Source organism: Panthera tigris, chromosome C1 (genome assembly GCF_018350195.1).
Source record: "Panthera tigris isolate Pti1 chromosome C1, P.tigris_Pti1_mat1.1, whole genome shotgun sequence".
NCBI lineage: Eukaryota > Metazoa > Chordata > Mammalia > Carnivora > Felidae > Panthera > Panthera tigris.
In genome coordinates this window covers 124,727,887-124,745,837 of record NC_056667.1, presented here as the reverse complement: position 1 = coordinate 124,745,837, position 17,951 = coordinate 124,727,887, and the positions used below count along the sequence as shown (strand labels likewise).

Here is a 17,951-nt window from a genome sequence, read left to right as displayed (position 1 = left end):
GGTTCTTTTTTTATTATTATTATTGAGAACAGCATCCAGGCTCAAATATGTTGCACTTCACCTGCAATACATTGCATGTGGCTACTGATGTTTGGAAAATGCTGGGCTAGCTAACATTCAGTTTAGACTAAATATTAGAAAACAGCCACTGGAGTTGTGCCTGCATCTTCAATTTTGTGGCTGTGTTTCCCAAATGACCTTGTAATTGTAAGTGATCATAACAGGAAAGAAATGTTATCATTAAGTTGTGCCTTCTAGCTAACCCTGAATGCTGGCCAGTTATTCAGCTTATGTTGAATGACAACAACTAGCTCTTTAAAGTATAAATAAATAAATAAATGCAGAGGGACACATGCATTTACTGCCTCAACTGATGGAGAGAGAGGCACAATGCACCCATTACCCAAAATATTATAATCTAGAGTTGTACCCATCACATTCTATAAAAGCTCCACAGCACAGAAGTATCTCTACAAAGCTCAGACATGACAGACCCCCCCCAAAAAAAAAAAAAAATCGACTTCATTGATGATGTCTTCTAAGGTCTGAGAAAGGGAAATAAGATACCAAGCACCACTTCCAAGCAATTCCCCACGAGCAGAAATGGAAAAGAGAAACCAGAAGGAGAAACTTCTTTTAGCAGTGAAACCAAATGCCGTCCCCTCCAGCATAATCCAATCAATGTGGGCATTTACTGAGCACTCCCAACAGGGAGGCTTTGAATAAGACGTTAGGGACAAAACAGATTAAGTGGACACTGTCAGTCCCCAGAAGGCCAGCATTGTCATTGTCACATATTTTTTTACCTTCTCCCTGTGTTAGCACGTGGCAAAGATGCTATTCCAGTTCCAATGCCATTCCCTCCACTTCATCATTTAAGATAATAAAAGTAGAGAAAAGAGGAATTGGTCTTTCCAAAAACAAAAATGTCATTCTGAAAGTGGATAATTTTGGCAAAGAAACATTTAAGTTCTTTCAGGGAATATATCTAGAGAAACTGATTTACTATGCAATTGGTTGAAGGGTGTGAATTTTTCTTAAATCTGGGTTTTCATTTCTTCGATTCACCTTCATCTTCAACAAGATAAACCAAGCTTGAAAATGCAGTTCAATCTAATTCTTGATTTCAATCAAGTTCATTTCCAGCTAAACTTCTCTAGGGGAACATCACTTGCACATAATAAAAAAGCCCAGGAGTGATAAATTTGTAAAGAAAAGCCATTTTGGATAAAAGGTACAGAGAACACAGCTAAACGGAGAAAGGGAGCACTCACGCATGCATGCACACGCGCACGTGCACACATGCATACGTGTACTCCCACACACACACAGAGCTATCCCTAAAAAGAAAATAAATTTAAGGAACCCTTCTTCAACTGCTATGGTACCCAATTTAGAAGCAGTTTATAGCCAACTAGAAGATATATCAGCAAGCAATAAGACACAACAGTAAGCAATCAGAAACATCAGCAAGCAATAAGACACCAGAGTAAGCAGTAAAGACACACCAGGGAGAACATTTCTGAGCAATTACCACATGTCTTAATGCAAAAAGAGAAAAAGAAAAACTTCACTCAGTCAGCATTGGAACCCTATAAAAATGAACCCTCTCACAGCTCAAGTGCCATTTCTGCTACGACAAGAGAGGTAATGAAGACCGTATGGCCACAGATCAGAGAGGGCAAAAGCAGCAATAAATGGTTTTTTTTATCCTGAACAAGGGTTATAAAGTTAAGTTTTTGTCCTTCTTTTTGGCACCACAATCTACAGATATGGCAAATAGTTTAGAAATATATTGTTTGACTGACAAAATATAAAGGCCCCACCACCCTCTGGGAGAAATAAAGTGCGATGCCTCCATTCTTTCTTTCACTTCTATATCCATTGCGGCCATCACAGTGGCTAAGGGAGGAATGCACATGCACACATAGGGACAAGCTTGCTTTAGCAAAGGTTGGTCAAAGAAACAGACAATTAGACACAGAGAACTTTTTTTTTTATCAGACAGGTTGTTAAATATCCCAGAAAACTGTCAGCTCTCCAGGAACCTCTAAGAAAATAGTGACCTATTTTTCTAAACTCACCCATTTGTGATGATTTACAAGATGATTTATAAGAAAGATGGAGCACACACTCTATATGGTCCTAGGTCTTAAGCTGAGCTCAGGGGGCTCCAGGTCCCTATCAAAGGTCCCCCCTTGCCCAAACACTTAAACTCCATGAAACCAGTGAAACCACTAGCTTCTTGTAGATGTTGAGAAGACAGAGTACGATCATGTGCCTCCAAGAGTTCCAAACAGTAACTGGTTATTTACTGGGAGGTTGCTAGATGTTAGTTTCCTCCCCTTCCTTCCAATTATTTTCTGGGTCATGATGCATTTCTAGTCTGTAACTCTTCCATGAGGCCCCTATGCCTCAATCCTACCCACCTTCAAAATTTACCTTCCTGTGTGAGAAGCCTTCACAGCTACCTCCACTTACAGGATCACCATTTGTATGATTTTATGCATATATATTATTTTCCTAAGTGTCCATTAAAAATCTCAAAAGTGTATCACACACAAAATATACCAAGGAGTGACAATGAGGTTAATTATTAGACACAACTCTAAATTTTCTCCCTCCTCCCCCCTAAAAGAACACATGAAATACTTTGGTTCTTTAATTATTCGTAAACACAGAACCAGTGGCACATCAAAAGGAGACCAACGACTTAGAGAATGTGTTCAAGAGGTTTGTGTTACTTGAGTAAGCTAGCTCCATACATGGGGCTGGAACCCCATGTGAAAGAAGGAGCCACCAACTCCCTCCCTCCCCTATTTCATTCCTGGACATCTACCCACAATTCTGTACCCTGGGGCTTGGAGCCCAGGCAGCGAAGTCTCCCTGTAAGCCTGGCACACAAACAGGACAGTCAGCGGCAGCAAGATCCCTTACCAGGGCCGAGAATGACAACAGGTATGTTTACGTGGGCCTCATAGAACAGAGGCAGTGGGAGGCAGCAAAGCTAAAGGCAGAACACCCCACTCCACGTCTGGAAACAGGATAATGCAGAATGCCATGAACCCAGAAAGGACCTCTTCAATAGCATTTCCTACTGGGGACAGGAATGGGGGAGTAGAGACCGGAGAGGCATGGCTTCCATTTATTAATAAGCAGCTCAACACAGTGGGAGGTTTTCTTGTCTAATTACAGAAGCTGTTGGAAACTGCAGGGAAGATAGGATTTATGGCCCAGATGACACTGTCTCTGTGTTGTAATTAAAAGTTATTTTTAATACCTTTGTTTGGTTGGATACTTTGGATTATTAGAAATATATTTTGTAATTTAACACTTGCTAAAGGGCAGAACAGAACAGAAAGGTAATACAACAAGCTTGCATAATGTGAAACAATTAAATGTTTTGACACTGGGAGGTAGGAAAGGAAAAGAATTGCTCCCACTTAAGTCCATGCACTTCTACAAGTCCGGGGTAGAGGTAAACCAGAAAGTACTAAGTTAGATTTTCAAAGTACCAAAAAATAACCCAGCTACTTATTTTATCCACTAACTAGAATTTGGATACCACCACCACGAGTGTAGACAACTCACAACTGTTCACCCAAAGCACCTCATCCTAACCTTGAGCTCTTCGCTCTGTCCTGGGTTTCTAAGAAATGACAGTGGTCACCCTAAGAAGACCAAGTCCTGGCTCAACCACAAAGACCCAGAGGCCAACCCCAGGCAGTGCAATGGGGAATCTGATGTAAGCGATGGACAGTACGTGCTGTGTGTGACTTGGGCATTGTTTTTAATCCATTTTTCTTCTCTCATCCAATTTTAAGAAGGGACTAGACAAAATGCATCCCAGTGAAAACTGCAGGGTTTTGTCCATGAGTGGCTACAGAATCAGGCCAAGATCAGGCAGGGGCCATTTATTTCCTAAGTGCCATTTCTAGAATTTACATTTCCCCATATACACATAGGAGGCATTTTCTACAACGGTGGCTCTTCTTCAACAACAGGAAGGAGACAGTCTATTATATGGAACAGACTTTTGAAACTGATAAAAATGGGAAGGAGAAAGAACCTCTAACCGGCATGAGCTTCCCAGATAACCTGTTTCATTTCATCTTTATCCATGCTACAAATCTCCTCATTAAATGTGAATTCCAGGAGCTCATTTCATGAAATGTGTCACAGAAACCACCAGATATTACACATCATGATGAGACTTAAAACATGTTTTAACATGTTCATCAAAAATAAATTTAAAATGAGCTTTTCCAGGGCCATACCACGTTTATGGGATTTATACCAGTAAGAACCACTGTACTGCTTTAGTCTTTTCCCAGTTGTAAGCAGGGTCTGACTCCATGTCAGGGACAATTGCTCTTACCTGCCACATTAATTTTCTCAAGTGCTACCAAGCTGGGAACAGCCGTGGTGGAGTTGGTCGAGTTTGTTCCCGTGCCATTGATTACAAGATTGTCCACCTTTGACTCTAACTTGCCAATGCGCTGCAAGATATTATCCAAAAGCACAGCAAGTGTTTTCTTCAGATCTGTGAAAGAAAATGCAAAGAGTTGAAAAATTCTTTGGCCCTTGTATGTTTGTCTGGCTCATGCGCTCGCTCACTCTTTCTCTTCTCCCCCCCACCACCTCTCTGTCTCTGACATGAAGAACAAAGGGTGGCACAATCAAAAAGTACTGCTTAAACATCTGCCCTAACAAACCATATCTGGTTTTTTTTTTAATTTTTTTAATGTTTATTTTACTTTTGAGAGAGTCACAGCACAAGCAGGGGAGAGGGGCAGAGAGAGAGGGAGACACAGAATCCAAAGCAGGCTCCAGTCTCTGAGCTGTCAGCACAGAGCCCAACACAGAGCTGGAACTCACGAACCGTGAGACCATGACTTGAGCTGAAGTCAAATGCTTAAGTCAAATGCCTATCTGACTGAGCCACCCAGATGCCCCTTTAACAAACCATACCTTAAAGATGACAGTGGCCCAGAGAGCACAAATCAGTCTGTTCTGCAGTCCATGTAAGGCAGTAAGTGACATAAAATTAATTCCAGCTACTAAGTTGATAGAGAAAACTCTGGGTTACTTAGCATCCTATCAATTTCATTGTTATTTTTAGTGCTATATACTCTAGTATGTCCTATTTTTTTTTTTTTTTTGCAAAGTCTTTATTTCGGTTGGTTACTTACAGAAATAATAGAAACTACAGTTCTAGATTCTAGGCATGCTGGGTAACTCAAAGGTATCTGTAGTGAAGTTTAGAAAGATACTTAAATTAAGACCAGATTCATTCATGCAAGAAATTTTTATGAAACAAGTGCTACGTGCCAGGCACTGTTCCAGATGCTGGGGCTATTTTCTCGCGATGCTTACATTTAAGAGCTGATTCCCTTTTGGGGAGTCTGGATGGCTTTGTTGGTTAAGTGTCCAATTCTGGATTTCAACTCAGGTCATTCATTCACTACCTCATGGTTCATGAGTTCGAGACCCATATCAGGCTCTGTGCTGACAGCACGGAGACTGATTGGGATTCTCTCTTTCCCTCTCTCTGCGCCTCCCCTGCTCATGCTCTCACTCTCTCAAAATAAACATAAGTAAAAAATAGAGTTGGATTCCTTTCCTACACATCTGACTGGGTTAAATGCTGCACTTCTCTCTGGACAAACTACAGACACTTTATGCTCATGTATACGTAAATGTTTACTAAGTTTGTACACAAGGTATTCCACATGTACAAGATTAATTTAGCTTCTCTTCTCTGGAAACTCATAATTAAAGAAAGATATTGACTTGTACATGTGAGGAAGTCAGAAGGACAACAGGCCAGCCACCCATGTGAATAGAATCGGGCCTCATTAATGAATTGGGAGCCGTCCAGGGGAGAAGTGCATGATGTGGGTAGTAGGATGTGCAAAGTCCTAAACAGGGACAAACGCAAGGTTGCCACTTCCCCTCCTACTAGGAACAGGGTGAACTTGAGCCGAGCAGGTAATCTCACCTGGCCAGGAAAGAAGTATACACCAGATCAATTCACCAACCCCAGAACACAGCCAAATGACGTTGAACCCCAGCCGCGAGGCACTCGGGCAGTCCCATTTTGCCAAGGGGACAGGAAAGTCATCAGAATGGAAGCAAAGGTATATCATTAGCATGGAAGTTTGTGTTTCTTAGTGGTTTACAGATGGGAGGCATGGCTGGAGCGGATTAAAAATTACCAGCAGAAACCAAGCCTACACCTTCATCCTGGAAGCTAGGTGTTCTGTGCTGGGCAGAAGCATGGTCTCCCCACCACCCTCCCCAAACCGAACATTAGACTTGTTCACCCTGTTAACTTCTGGAGTGATTCGTCGGTTCATTCTAACAAACACCAGAGCGGGCCTATTTTTTTGCTCTTCAGCATGTATACTTCCTACAGGTAAGAAGAAGCTGGTCACAACATTAGAGCAACAGAGCTAAAAATATCATTATAATCGAGAAGGGCAGAAGGGAACTAATGTTTCCCAAATGCCCATTGCAAGCCACACGCAAATCTAAGAAACCCCCTTCTCCGTGAGGTAGGTGAGGTAAAATGACTTCATTTTACAGATAAGAACATGAAATAACATGCTCACAGCTATAGAAATAATAAACCAGAATGGGGACTTGAGTCAGGCTGGCCTAATTCCCAGCTGCCTCACTGGCCCAGCCAAAAGTCAAGCGCAAGGGCAGAAGAAGAAACCAAGTGTGAAATTCAGTGTCTTTCACCCATACCATTGTGATTAAGGGCCCAGACTCTGGAGCCAAGGTTTCTGAGTTTATGTCCTCATTCTCTACTCCTATTTCCTTACCTGTAAAAGAGTGGTAAGAACCCTTGCCTCTTTGGGGTTGTTACATGGGCATAATGAGTTAATATGTATAAAATGTCCTTAATAATCACTACGTAACAGCATGCGATACACATAGACAAAAAAATGAAACCTTCCTCTGGGAAATGCTCTCATCTTTCCTCAAGAAATCTCTTCCTGAGTGATGCCGAGAGCTTTGCCACTTTATCCAAAGGGTCATGAGCTCGCTCTCCAAGAGCTGCAGTCCCACGGTCTGCATGACTCACAGTCTGCCCCTGGCACACCCTTAGCTGGCAGAAACAGCAGGGGTCAGCCACCAGCTCTGCTCTTACAGTGAACCTAAAGCATCAACTGCTTTTCCAGAATTCTGAAGATTGCCAGGGGCCAGCAAGGCAGATGGGGGCAATGGTACCACGAGGAAGCAGCCACAGTGTTAAGAAACCACCCCTCAGATAAAGGACAGCAATGGCCTCCACCTCCAGCCTCTTTGCCTGCAGGCTCTTGCACCAGCCAGAGTCCACACAGGTAAAAATGGTATTTAACTACTACCAGCAATTGAGATTAGCTAGACACAGAAGCCCTGAACCTCTAGAACAGGTTAAATCAGGGTTTCTCAGCTTTGACACTATTGACACTTTGGGCCGGGTAATTAGTTGTTGTGGAGGGCTGGCCAGTGCACCGAAGGGTGTCTGGCTTCTAGCCAGTGAATGACAGTAGCAATCCTTTCATGTTACAACAGAAAATGTCTCTGGACATTGCCAATGTCCCAGGGGGAGGGGGGGAAACAACTGCTCCCATTTGAGAACCACAGAATTAAGCATATTCTCCCAACCCTCATCTTCCTCACTGCCCCTTTGTAGAGAGGAAATGGAAGTATGAGGACAGTCACTGAACTTGCATTATGTGTGACCTCAATTCACTGATGCCCCTGAGGCGTTGCAGACATTGCTACAAATACAATGGGAAAAACAATGAAAGAATCGGCCCTCCTCCCTACAGGGGCTTCCCAAAGCCTAGCCCATGGTGATGGTCTCTCAAGGGCTGGTAACCTTTTGCAACTTTTTGCCTTTTGTTAAAAGGCAACAAGGACTACTGGACAGAGCCCCCTAACCCAAAGTTACTGGAGACAGTCACTGGTGGAGCACCCTCTTAGGTAGATTACACAACTGTCACATCAACATTAAGATTATACAAACAAATGGAAAGACATATTCCATGCTCATGGATTGGAAGAATATTGTTAAAAGGTCTACACTACCCAAAGAAATGTACAGATTTAATGCAGTCACTATCAAAACACTGACAATATTTTTCACAGAACTAGAACAAATAATCCTAATATTTGTACAGAACTGCAGAAGACCCTGAATAGCCAAAGCAATCTTGAAAAAGGAGAGCAAAACTGGAGGTATCACAATTTCAGATTTCAGGATATACTACAAAGCTGTAGTACTAAAAACAGTATGGTACTGGCACAGAAACAGGCACACGTATTGATGGAACAGAATGCAGAGCCCAGAAATCAACCCATGACCGTATGGTCAATTAATCTATGACAAAGGAGGCAAGAATACTCAATGGGAAAAAGACAGGCTCTTCAACAAATTGTGTTGGGAAAACTGGACAGATACACATAAAAGGATGAAAGTGGATCCCCTTCTAACACCGTACACAAAAATAAACTCAAAACGATTAAAGACCTAAATGTGAGACCTGAAATCATAAAAATCCTGGAAGAGAAAGAGAGCACAGATATTAATTTCTCTGACATTGGCCATAGTATTATTTTTCTAGATATGTCTCCTGAGGCAAGGCAAAGAAAAGCAAAAATGAATTACTGGAACTACATCAAAATAAAATGCTTTCACACAGCAAAGGAAACAAACCATCCACAAAAACAAAAAGACAACCTACTGAATGGGAGAAGATATTTGCAAATGATATATCCAATAAGAGGTTAATCTCCAAAACATATAAAGAACTTACACAACTCAACACAAAAAAGCAAATAAGCCAAATAAAAAATGGGCAGAAGACACGAATGGACATTTCTCTGAAGAAGACATGCATATGGCCAACAAACACATGAGAAGATGCTCAACATAGCTCATCATCAGGGAAATGTACATCAAAACCACAATGAGGTATCATCACCTCACACCTGTCAAAATGGCTAAAATGAAAAACACAACAAACAGTAAGTGTTGGCAAGGATGTGGAGAAAAAGTAATATTCGTGCACTACTGCTAAGAATGCAAACTGCTTCACCCCTCTAGAAAACAGTATGGAGGTTCCTCAAAAACTTAAAAATAGAACTACCCTATGATCCAGTAATCACACTACTAGTTTTTACCCAAAGAATACGAAAACACTAATTCAAAAAATATATGCACCCCTATGTTTATTGCAGCATTATTTACAGTAACCAAATTATGAAGCAATCTAAGTGCCCATCAATAGACAAATGGGTAAGGATGTGGTACACACATACACACAAACACACACATACAGGAATATTACACAGCCATAACAAAGGATGAGATCATGCCATCTGAGACAGCATGGATGGACCTAGAGGGTATTATGCTAAATGAAATAAGTTAGACTAAGAAAGACAAATACCATATAGTTCCACTCATAAGTGGAGTCTGAAAAAAGAAAAACAAAATTGCAGAATCAGACCTATAAACACAAAGAACAGATACCTGCCACAGAGGAGAGGGTGAGGTATGGGCAAAATGGGTGAAGGGAAGTGGGAGGCACAGGCTTCCACGTATGGAACGTGTAAGTCACAGGAATAAGAGGCACAGCATAAGGAATAGAGTCAATGATATTGTAACAGCAACGTGATGGGACAGATGGTAGGTACACTAGCGGTGCACATAGCATAACGAATAAGCTCATTAAACCACTAAGTCATAGACCTGAAACTAACGTAACATCATGCATCAACTATACTTAAAAAAAAAAAAAAAAGTCAAAATAAAAAGAAGATAGTCTTTCTTGATTCCTAAAATACAGTCCCCAATAAGGGTGACCTACCATCTCTTGTTGACGCCACCTACCAGAGAGTGACCATTTTGACTGTGTGACATGGTACAACTAAAGGAAGTCACGATGATGAGAAGGATGCCGACGGTCACTATCACAACTACGACCCTGTACCACCACCACCACCACTGCCACTGCCCTGCCATCGATTGAGCTCTTTCTGTGTGTCAGCTACTGTCCTCAGCACTTCTCCCGGATTAACACATGCAGTCCTGCCATGAGTATGAGGAATGTATCACTGTTACCATCTCCACTTCATAGATGATAAAACAGAGCAGAGAAGTTAAGTAATTTGTTCCAGGTGACTGCAGCTTGCGGGTTCAGTCTCAAACAGTCTGGTTCCAGACCCAACAGCTCTTCCCTACCATGCCACACTGCCTCTTAAGAACCACTATGGACCTGCCAGCAAGCAAGCATCTCTGACCTGCTGCTTCTGAACACACTTCTCGGGACTAACCTCTGGGCTTCTGCCATGTGTTTTTGTTAAATCATATGCCAACCATCCTCAAGATTCACTGATGCCACTCTTCCGTGAGCAACTCCCCAACACCAAAAATAATCAAGAGTCTCCATTTCCAAACCTGCAGCCTTGAAATGAAAATGGAATATAAAGCAATCAGAAAAGTTGGACTCTCTAGGCACTTTACCTGGACAGGGATGTTTTCTTTCTCAATATGAAAGAAGGTCATTTTCAACAAGCAGCTATTTGAGTCACTATTTTAAGATAGCTGGACACAAGATAAAAAACAGTGTCAATAAAACACACAGGGCTTCAAGCCCATCTTTGTATCCTTACCAACTGGCACATGATAGTCCTCAGTTATGTGTGTGTTACATAAGTAAATGAACAAATGAATGAATGAACCAACAAGTAAGTGGACTATGGTCTTCCCACCAATAAAGCTAAAGAAATTATACCTCTGTAGGTGATGAAATTATTTCTCACCTTTGCATTTTACAGTTAAACCTGCAAAAAATACAAGTCTTATTGCAATTTTAAATTAATACTAGAACATTTTGTGTTTTAGTCTTAATGATAATCCATTTATCCAATAAGACTGTTCACCCAAGAATAATTTCTACAGAGCTTAGCAAAGAAATTAGGGCAAATATATTCCTCCAAATTCTAGTGTAACATTTTTATATTTATCATTGTGTTTTACAGTTATTATAGCAGTAAAATGTGTCCTCAGCAGGATTACAATTTTCAATTACTAAAAGGCTTTTAAAATTTTTGTTTGTGCTTCAAAGCCTTAGCCATAAAAATTTAATCCCAACATCACTACCGCAATTCTGTATTCCTAAAACTTACTGTACATGATAAAGATGAGATCAAAGCAATTGAAAACATATAAAATGTCCTTCTGGGGAAAGTAAGCTTTGCTTTCTATCATGCCAGAAGTGCTTTGATCAAGGGCAAGATCGACAAAAATCTCAGAACAGGTGCCCGGACAGCTTCTTTAAGTTTTCACATTCAGAAAGCCATGACTTTAGGGGGTGAGTAGGAGCTGGAAGATGCTACCACATTCCTGAACAGGACAGCCAAGGAGATTGCACTGTCAGCTAGACTTGCTGCCTGAGCTGGAGCCCAAGGAGATGGGATTTCAGTAGAAAGGGAGTCCTACTGGTAGGAAGAAGGTCTATCAGTATATAGGTCTATTGGCTAAAGCTGTTGAGACAGGACAGCAAACCCCGACTGCCCAGATCACCCAGGCAATCAGTAATTGAGGAATGATCAAGAAAGGCAGCACTTGGGGCCGATGCTATCCTACTCCATTCCCTTGGCTCATGCTTCCAAAGCAGTGGTTCTCCAGCCTGCTGTCCTCCAGGCTCTGTCCTCAAGGCACTCCATCAGAATCTATAGAACCCCACGAATCAAGGACTCTGGGCACAGCCACGATTGGCTATGTTTAAGGTGTGGCCACCATGATTCGCTGACACAGAACCAACTGTGCAATGAACAAGGATTTACATATGAACTTCAAAAAATAATTTGCATCTGTGCTTGCTCCTAATCCAAGTCCCTCTTCACCAAGGCTGCCCTGAGAGGCAGAGTGCCAACAAGAAACGGCTTCACTTGCTGCTTGGGAGAAACTAGCAAAGACAGGGCGCTAATGAGAAAGGAAGGTGCTAATGAAAAAAGAATTAGCCCCAACCTCTCATTTCCACTCACTGCCAGGAATGTCAACTTTCATCAGTTATGTATTTTTAATTTTAAAATGACCTTTCCACAGAAAGATAATACAGTTTTAGTAATACGCAAAATACAGTCCATTCATCGCATACAAGGACCCTGTAGTGTTGTTTATTATAGACACATCAGGACACTACCCAAATGCCCAAGAAAAAAATTAAGTTATCTATGTCCATCCATTCATAAGAGAATAAATCACTGGACTGGAACTCACGGAGGGTAGAGCAGGTGTCTTGTCATCTCTGTTTATCACCACTGGCTATTAACATCAGGAGCTCACTGATTATTTTTTGAATGGATGGATGAAAAACACATGTATGGCCATTAAAAATACCTGATGGCATAAGGAAATACAACAAAGAAGAGTTTTAAAAGCTGCACATAAAGTATTCCAATTTTTTTTTGGAAATGAGCAGATGTGCACGTATCTCTCCACATTTTAAAAAAGGACAGGAGGGAAATCAAAATTTATCTGGATTTGGAGGTGAGAAGTATTTTACATTATATTCTTCTTTATTTCTAAGAATGGTAAGGGCACCTGGATGGCTCAGTCAGCTGAGTGTCTGACTTTGGCTCAGGTGATGATCTCTCGGTTAGCAGTTGGCGAGTTTCAGACCCGCGTTGGGGCTCGCTGCTGTCGATGAAGAGCCTGCTTCAGATCCTCTGTCCCTCTTTCTCTGCCCCTCCCCTGCTCATGTTCTCTCGGTTTCAAAAATAAACAAACATTTTAAAAAATGGGCTTGGATCATCCTTGCCCTTGTGTGTTTTATTGACAGCATCTTCTATCTTGTGCTGAATCGTTTAGAAATGGTGACTCAAACAGCTGCATAAGCTGAAAATGAACTTTTCTTCTTTCACGTTAGGAGAGAAAACAAGCCTACCCAGGTTAAGTGCCGAAAAGAGTCCAAGGTTTTTCATTACCTCCAGTCTACGTGCCCTCAGTTTTATATGAATATTCACTGTACTCTGACAATCATGAAGGCATAAAAAAAAAAGCTATTTGAAAATACATATAGTGCAGTGAGTTCTACCCTTACAACTCAAAGACAGTGGCCCCAAGACCTGATGTCAGGTAAGAAGACACCTCCGGAAACATTTCAGTGACTGACCCTCACTGCCTTCTATTTGAATTCTTTTTTATTTTTATTTTTTAACATTTATTCATTTTTGAGAGGCAGAGAGAGACACAGAGTGTGAGTGGGGGAGGGGCAGAGACAGAGGGAGACAGAGAATCTGAAGCAGGCTCCAGGCTCAGAGCCTGATGCAGGGCTCAAACCCATGAACGGAGAGATCATGACCTGAGCCAAAGTCTGAAGCTTAACCGACTGAGCCACCCAGGAGCCCCTCCCATTTGAATTCTTAAAGCCACCTGGTGGGTAACCCACCTGTACTTAAAGTCACAAACATGCCCTCTTCCCGTAGCTGTCACAGGCACCCATACCATGTCTCAGATGCTCAGTATTGCTGACTACTGCTCTCTCCGGGTTAGGCTGCAAGGACACACTTTAAGCTTTGAGTCCAGTGCATACCAGAAGCAAATGTTATTCCTGAGGTGCTACATGGGGTGTCGCTAGTATTTCAAGGAACTTTCTAGGCAGCGGAATCTGAGAAAAGATCTTATCTAGGCCTGTTGACGATATCAAGTGCTTTATGGAATCTACAGATATCCAGAATGGAACTCTTGGGCTGTTGTGTCAATTTTCCTGACACCTAGCCAGCTGCACATAATAGGAGTCAAGCATTTCAGCCCTTTTTACAGAAGAGAAATGAACTTGGGCTCTGGGAGGTCAAGCCCACTGCTATGGAGGGTCCCAATCTGACCTGTGGGCCCACACCTCCCTGTCAAGGAAGGGCAGCCACAGCCCACTACTCCCTCTCCCTCACCTCCTGTACCAGGAACAGGACCCACAGCAATGCCTTCTTCAGAGACAAAGTGAGCTCACCAAATCCAGCTCATCTCACAGCCCACAAGGGAAAGCCTTCTCTTTTGAACAGGGTAACGACCATCACATCTCCCACTTACAAAATGCCCAAGTCACTCTGTGGAGCGAACACGCTTTAAAAAGGGAGGAGCCAAACAGCATGTGTCTGGAGACCAGGGCAGCTGTCCTCGAGCCTGGCCAGCATGGGACCCAGCAAGGGTGCTGCCAAGGCAGGCCTGCCTGGTGATTCTAGCAGACAAGCATCGCCCAGTCTTGTGAAGGAGGGTAGTGGCAAGCCTGCCTTCCTCCCTCTTGGGGAGAGCTTACTTCTGCTCAGGTCATCCCCTGTAAATGCCGAGGACAGCTACAGGAACACATTCCTGAAGCCCTGTGTTCAAACACAGAAACAGTGTCCGGTTCACATGAAGAATTTTGGTTGGGTGGTAACAGATGTAGGTACATGCAGGCCAAGGTTAGTGATAATTCACCACGCCGAATGCATTTCACTAATCTAAGCGTTTAAATAAGCTTTGTAACATGTAATCCTTACAACAAGCCTATGAAGTAAGTGATATTATTATATCTCTATTTTTAAAAAGAGGAAGCAGGCTTTTAAAACCTCATTTACCGGGGCGCCTGGGTGGCTCAGTCAGTTAAGCATCCGACTTCAGCTCAGGTCATGATCTGGCAGTTTGTAGGTTGGAGCCCCGCATCAGGCTCTGTGCTGACAGCTCAGAGCCTGGAGCCTGCTTCAGATTCTATGTCTCCCTCTCTCTCTCTGCCCCACCCCTGATCACACTCTGTCTCCTTCTTCTCTCAAAAATAAACAAGCATTAAAAATTAAAAAACAAACAAACAAACAAACAAAGCACTACATCAGTGTCCTGCCCAAGATCACACACCTGGCAAGGAATCCTTCTATAGCCACCTATAAACGCTCTCTAACTACCTTCCAGAATAAACACTTGCCCCCAGGTCAGAATCATGCATAACAGCTACTTGGAGCCACCTGGACAGACAGTCCACAGGCAATCTCTTTCTGTTTCCCAGTCTTACTAAAAACACTACTTTCAAATTAGCCCCAGCTGTAACTGTTCCACACAGGTAGAGTGAGGACAAGGGGGCTGCTGCTAATCACTTCTGGCTACTAGAAAGTGCCAGGTACGCACTAAGCCCTGGGCTACAGCAGGAACAAGAGAGACAAAAACCCCTGCCCTCTGGGGGCTTGCATGCTATGTGGGGGAGACAGACGATGAACAAATCCAATGAATATGTGCCGATAGGAGATTTAGGCATTATGAAGACTGAGAATGAAAGAGAGAAAGAACAGAAGGAGAGGAGGAGCTATGGGGGGAGGGAAGGTACACATATGGAAGAGCAAAGGCAGATTCTCAGGGACCAGCATCGCTCAGCCACCACCACGCAGCCGGTCCCAGAAGACAGCTGTGGCTTCTAGGCAGATGGGGAAGGGTCAACAGCTCTTGAGGGTGGCCACACTGGCACGCCATTGTGACAGGCCGCCAGGCAAGGGGAGCAACCTCATTTCAGGGCCCAGGACACCCTGAGTCCAAGAGGCACACCCCACCATGCACATTCTCTCCTCAAGCTGGGACTTGAAGCAACAGTGAAGCAGGAAACAACAGGCCTCATCAACCAGGGGAGCAGAAGAGGCTCCAGTCCCTTCCGGAGACACACGCTCTGTCACCCCTGAGGCGCTCCTCAGACGTGGGGCCTCGCTGGGCGTGCTTGGAAACCGGGCCTGGCTCTGCAGAGGCGGGGAGCCTGGAGGGGAGAGCCACGTGGGGGGACAGCCACCACACACCCCTGGAGAAGCCCCAAGCCCAGAGAGCCCTGGTTTAGGTCCTAAGCTTTTTAAAGCAGAAAAGGCCTTTCTTTAATCACACCAGCCACATCCCTGTAATCACGTCCTCCTCAGACACACCAAACAGCCCAGCTCTTTTTTTTTTTTTTTTTTTCTGCCTACCAGTGTCCCTCCAAATCAGTGTGTTTCCCTCAAGGGTGAGCATCGTTGCTTCGACAGTGGTGGTGTTCCCCATCACCCCAGCCCTCCAACACAACAGGCCCTTGATCCTATTTATAGGAACAGAGGCAAAAAGGAAAAAGCAAATAAGTAAAATTTTAAAACACCATTCACAGGCTTTTTAAAATTTTTCTTTTTAATGTTTATTTATATCTGACAGAGAGAGACAGCGCATGTCGGGGAGGGGCAGAGAGCGAGGGAGACACAGAATCCGAAGCAGGCCTCAGGCTCCGAGCTGTCAGCACAGAGCCCACGAACCGTGAGATCATGACCTGAGCCGAAGTCAGATGCTTAACTGACCAAGCCACCCAAGTGTCCCCACAGGCTTTTTTATCTCCAGTGAAATCCAACCTAAGTTTTCTTCATCTTCTTTTTCACAGCAGAGGTGGAATGAAACACATGTAAAGACTCTTCTAACTCTCCAAACGTTACCCCGGTCTGCAATACAGGGCAGGGGCTACCTTTTATGAGCTACTTCAGGCAGCCACACTGGCATCACCGTGGGGGTCTCCCATTAGACTATGAGCAGAACCCCAAGTGATGTTAACATCTCAGAAATGGGAATCCCCAGGTCAATGAGGGCCACCTAAAGCCCAAAGGAGTTACTGCTCCACTGCACCTTGATCTGCAACCAAAAACCCTACCATGTTTCTCCAGGGCTTGCGGTATGCAAGCCCCACATCGTTAAGGTAACAGGAAGCACTTCCTTTCTACTTACCTCCCTTCCCATGGTGGAGGTAACAGTGGATAACAGTGCAGGGTCAAAGCCCCCAAGAAGGGGCAGACCAGGCTCACTCACAAGAACATCCATCCCCCTTCACCTCCCTCCCTCTCCCATCACACTGAGGTCCACAGCCCACAGGGCCCACCTTCCACATGGTTCCTGGCTTACTTCGTTCAGCTACAGCAAGTCCGTTGGGTCCCTAGAGGGTGCATGCAGGCCTTAGGCACACACCCTGCCGTCTGCCTCACTTGTTCTGCCTCAACTGAGCTCTGCCCCACCTCTGCACCCTACCCGGCAACCTCTGGTGTCAGTAGGGCTAACAGACACCTCCCGAGAGAGGCCTTCTTTGACCTTCTCATTCCAAGTAGCTCCTCAAGTGCTTTTTTTTAAAAATCACATATCCCAGGGCGCCTGGGTGACTCAGTCGGTTAAGCATCCAACTCTTGATTTCGGCTCAGGTCATGATCTCAAGGTTCGTGGGACTGAGCCCCACGCTGGGCTCTGTGCTGAAAGCTCAGAGCCTGCTTGGGATTCTCTCTCCCTCTCCGTCTCTGCCCCTCCCCTGCTCATTCTCTACCTCACTCTCTCAAAAATAAACAAACATTAAAAAAATAATAGAATCACATATCCCTGTGTCATTTTTCTTCCTGGAATTTATTACTATCTGATGGTTATGTCAGTTAGTGTTTCTCCCTTCCATAATGAGCACAGCCTCCATGAGAGCAAGGACCTTGTTCATCTTTTCCTAGCTGTATGCACAAAACTTATACAGCACTGCTATATATCTGTGAAGGGCACAGTCATTCCCCAAAGCGCTAGGCTTGAAGGCTAACAGCCAATCGAGGGGACAGCAGAGGCTCAAGAAGTCAGGGGGGACCAGGAGACAGGAGCTAAGGCAGAGCAGGAGATCAAGCAGGGAAGCCAGCAGCAGGGAAACAGAATACTGGGCATAGGGGAAGGGGGTGGCAGAAAAGCTGGTGACCAGTCCAGAGCCATGTCCCGGCATCCAGAGCAGCAAACAGGCGAGAAAGGTCAGCGTGAATAAGATATGGACGGGCCACAAAGGGAGGCAGTCTCTCACTGCCCCAGGTTCCATTCCTGTTAACTTAGAGAACATAGGTGGATCGGGCCTGTGTCATAGCTAAGAGGTGATCACTGAGCATCAGAATTTGGGTCAGGCCACCAGAGACAG

At 43.9% G+C, this 17,951-nt stretch overlaps 1 protein-coding gene across 5 annotated transcripts in view; it reads right to left on the bottom strand.

The window, feature by feature from the left end:
• The window catches only part of MGAT5 (alpha-1,6-mannosylglycoprotein 6-beta-N-acetylglucosaminyltransferase), a 335,238-nt gene that overhangs the window by 187,953 nt on the left and 129,334 nt on the right, over nucleotides 1–17,951 (bottom strand). For all 5 annotated transcript variants that reach the window (XM_042994303.1, XM_042994306.1, XM_042994304.1 and 2 more), the window contains one exon: nucleotides 4,379–4,543. In XM_042994303.1, coding sequence (XP_042850237.1) covers nucleotides 4,379–4,543 — 165 coding nt within the window. The remainder of the gene's footprint in view (nucleotides 1–4,378; nucleotides 4,544–17,951) is intronic.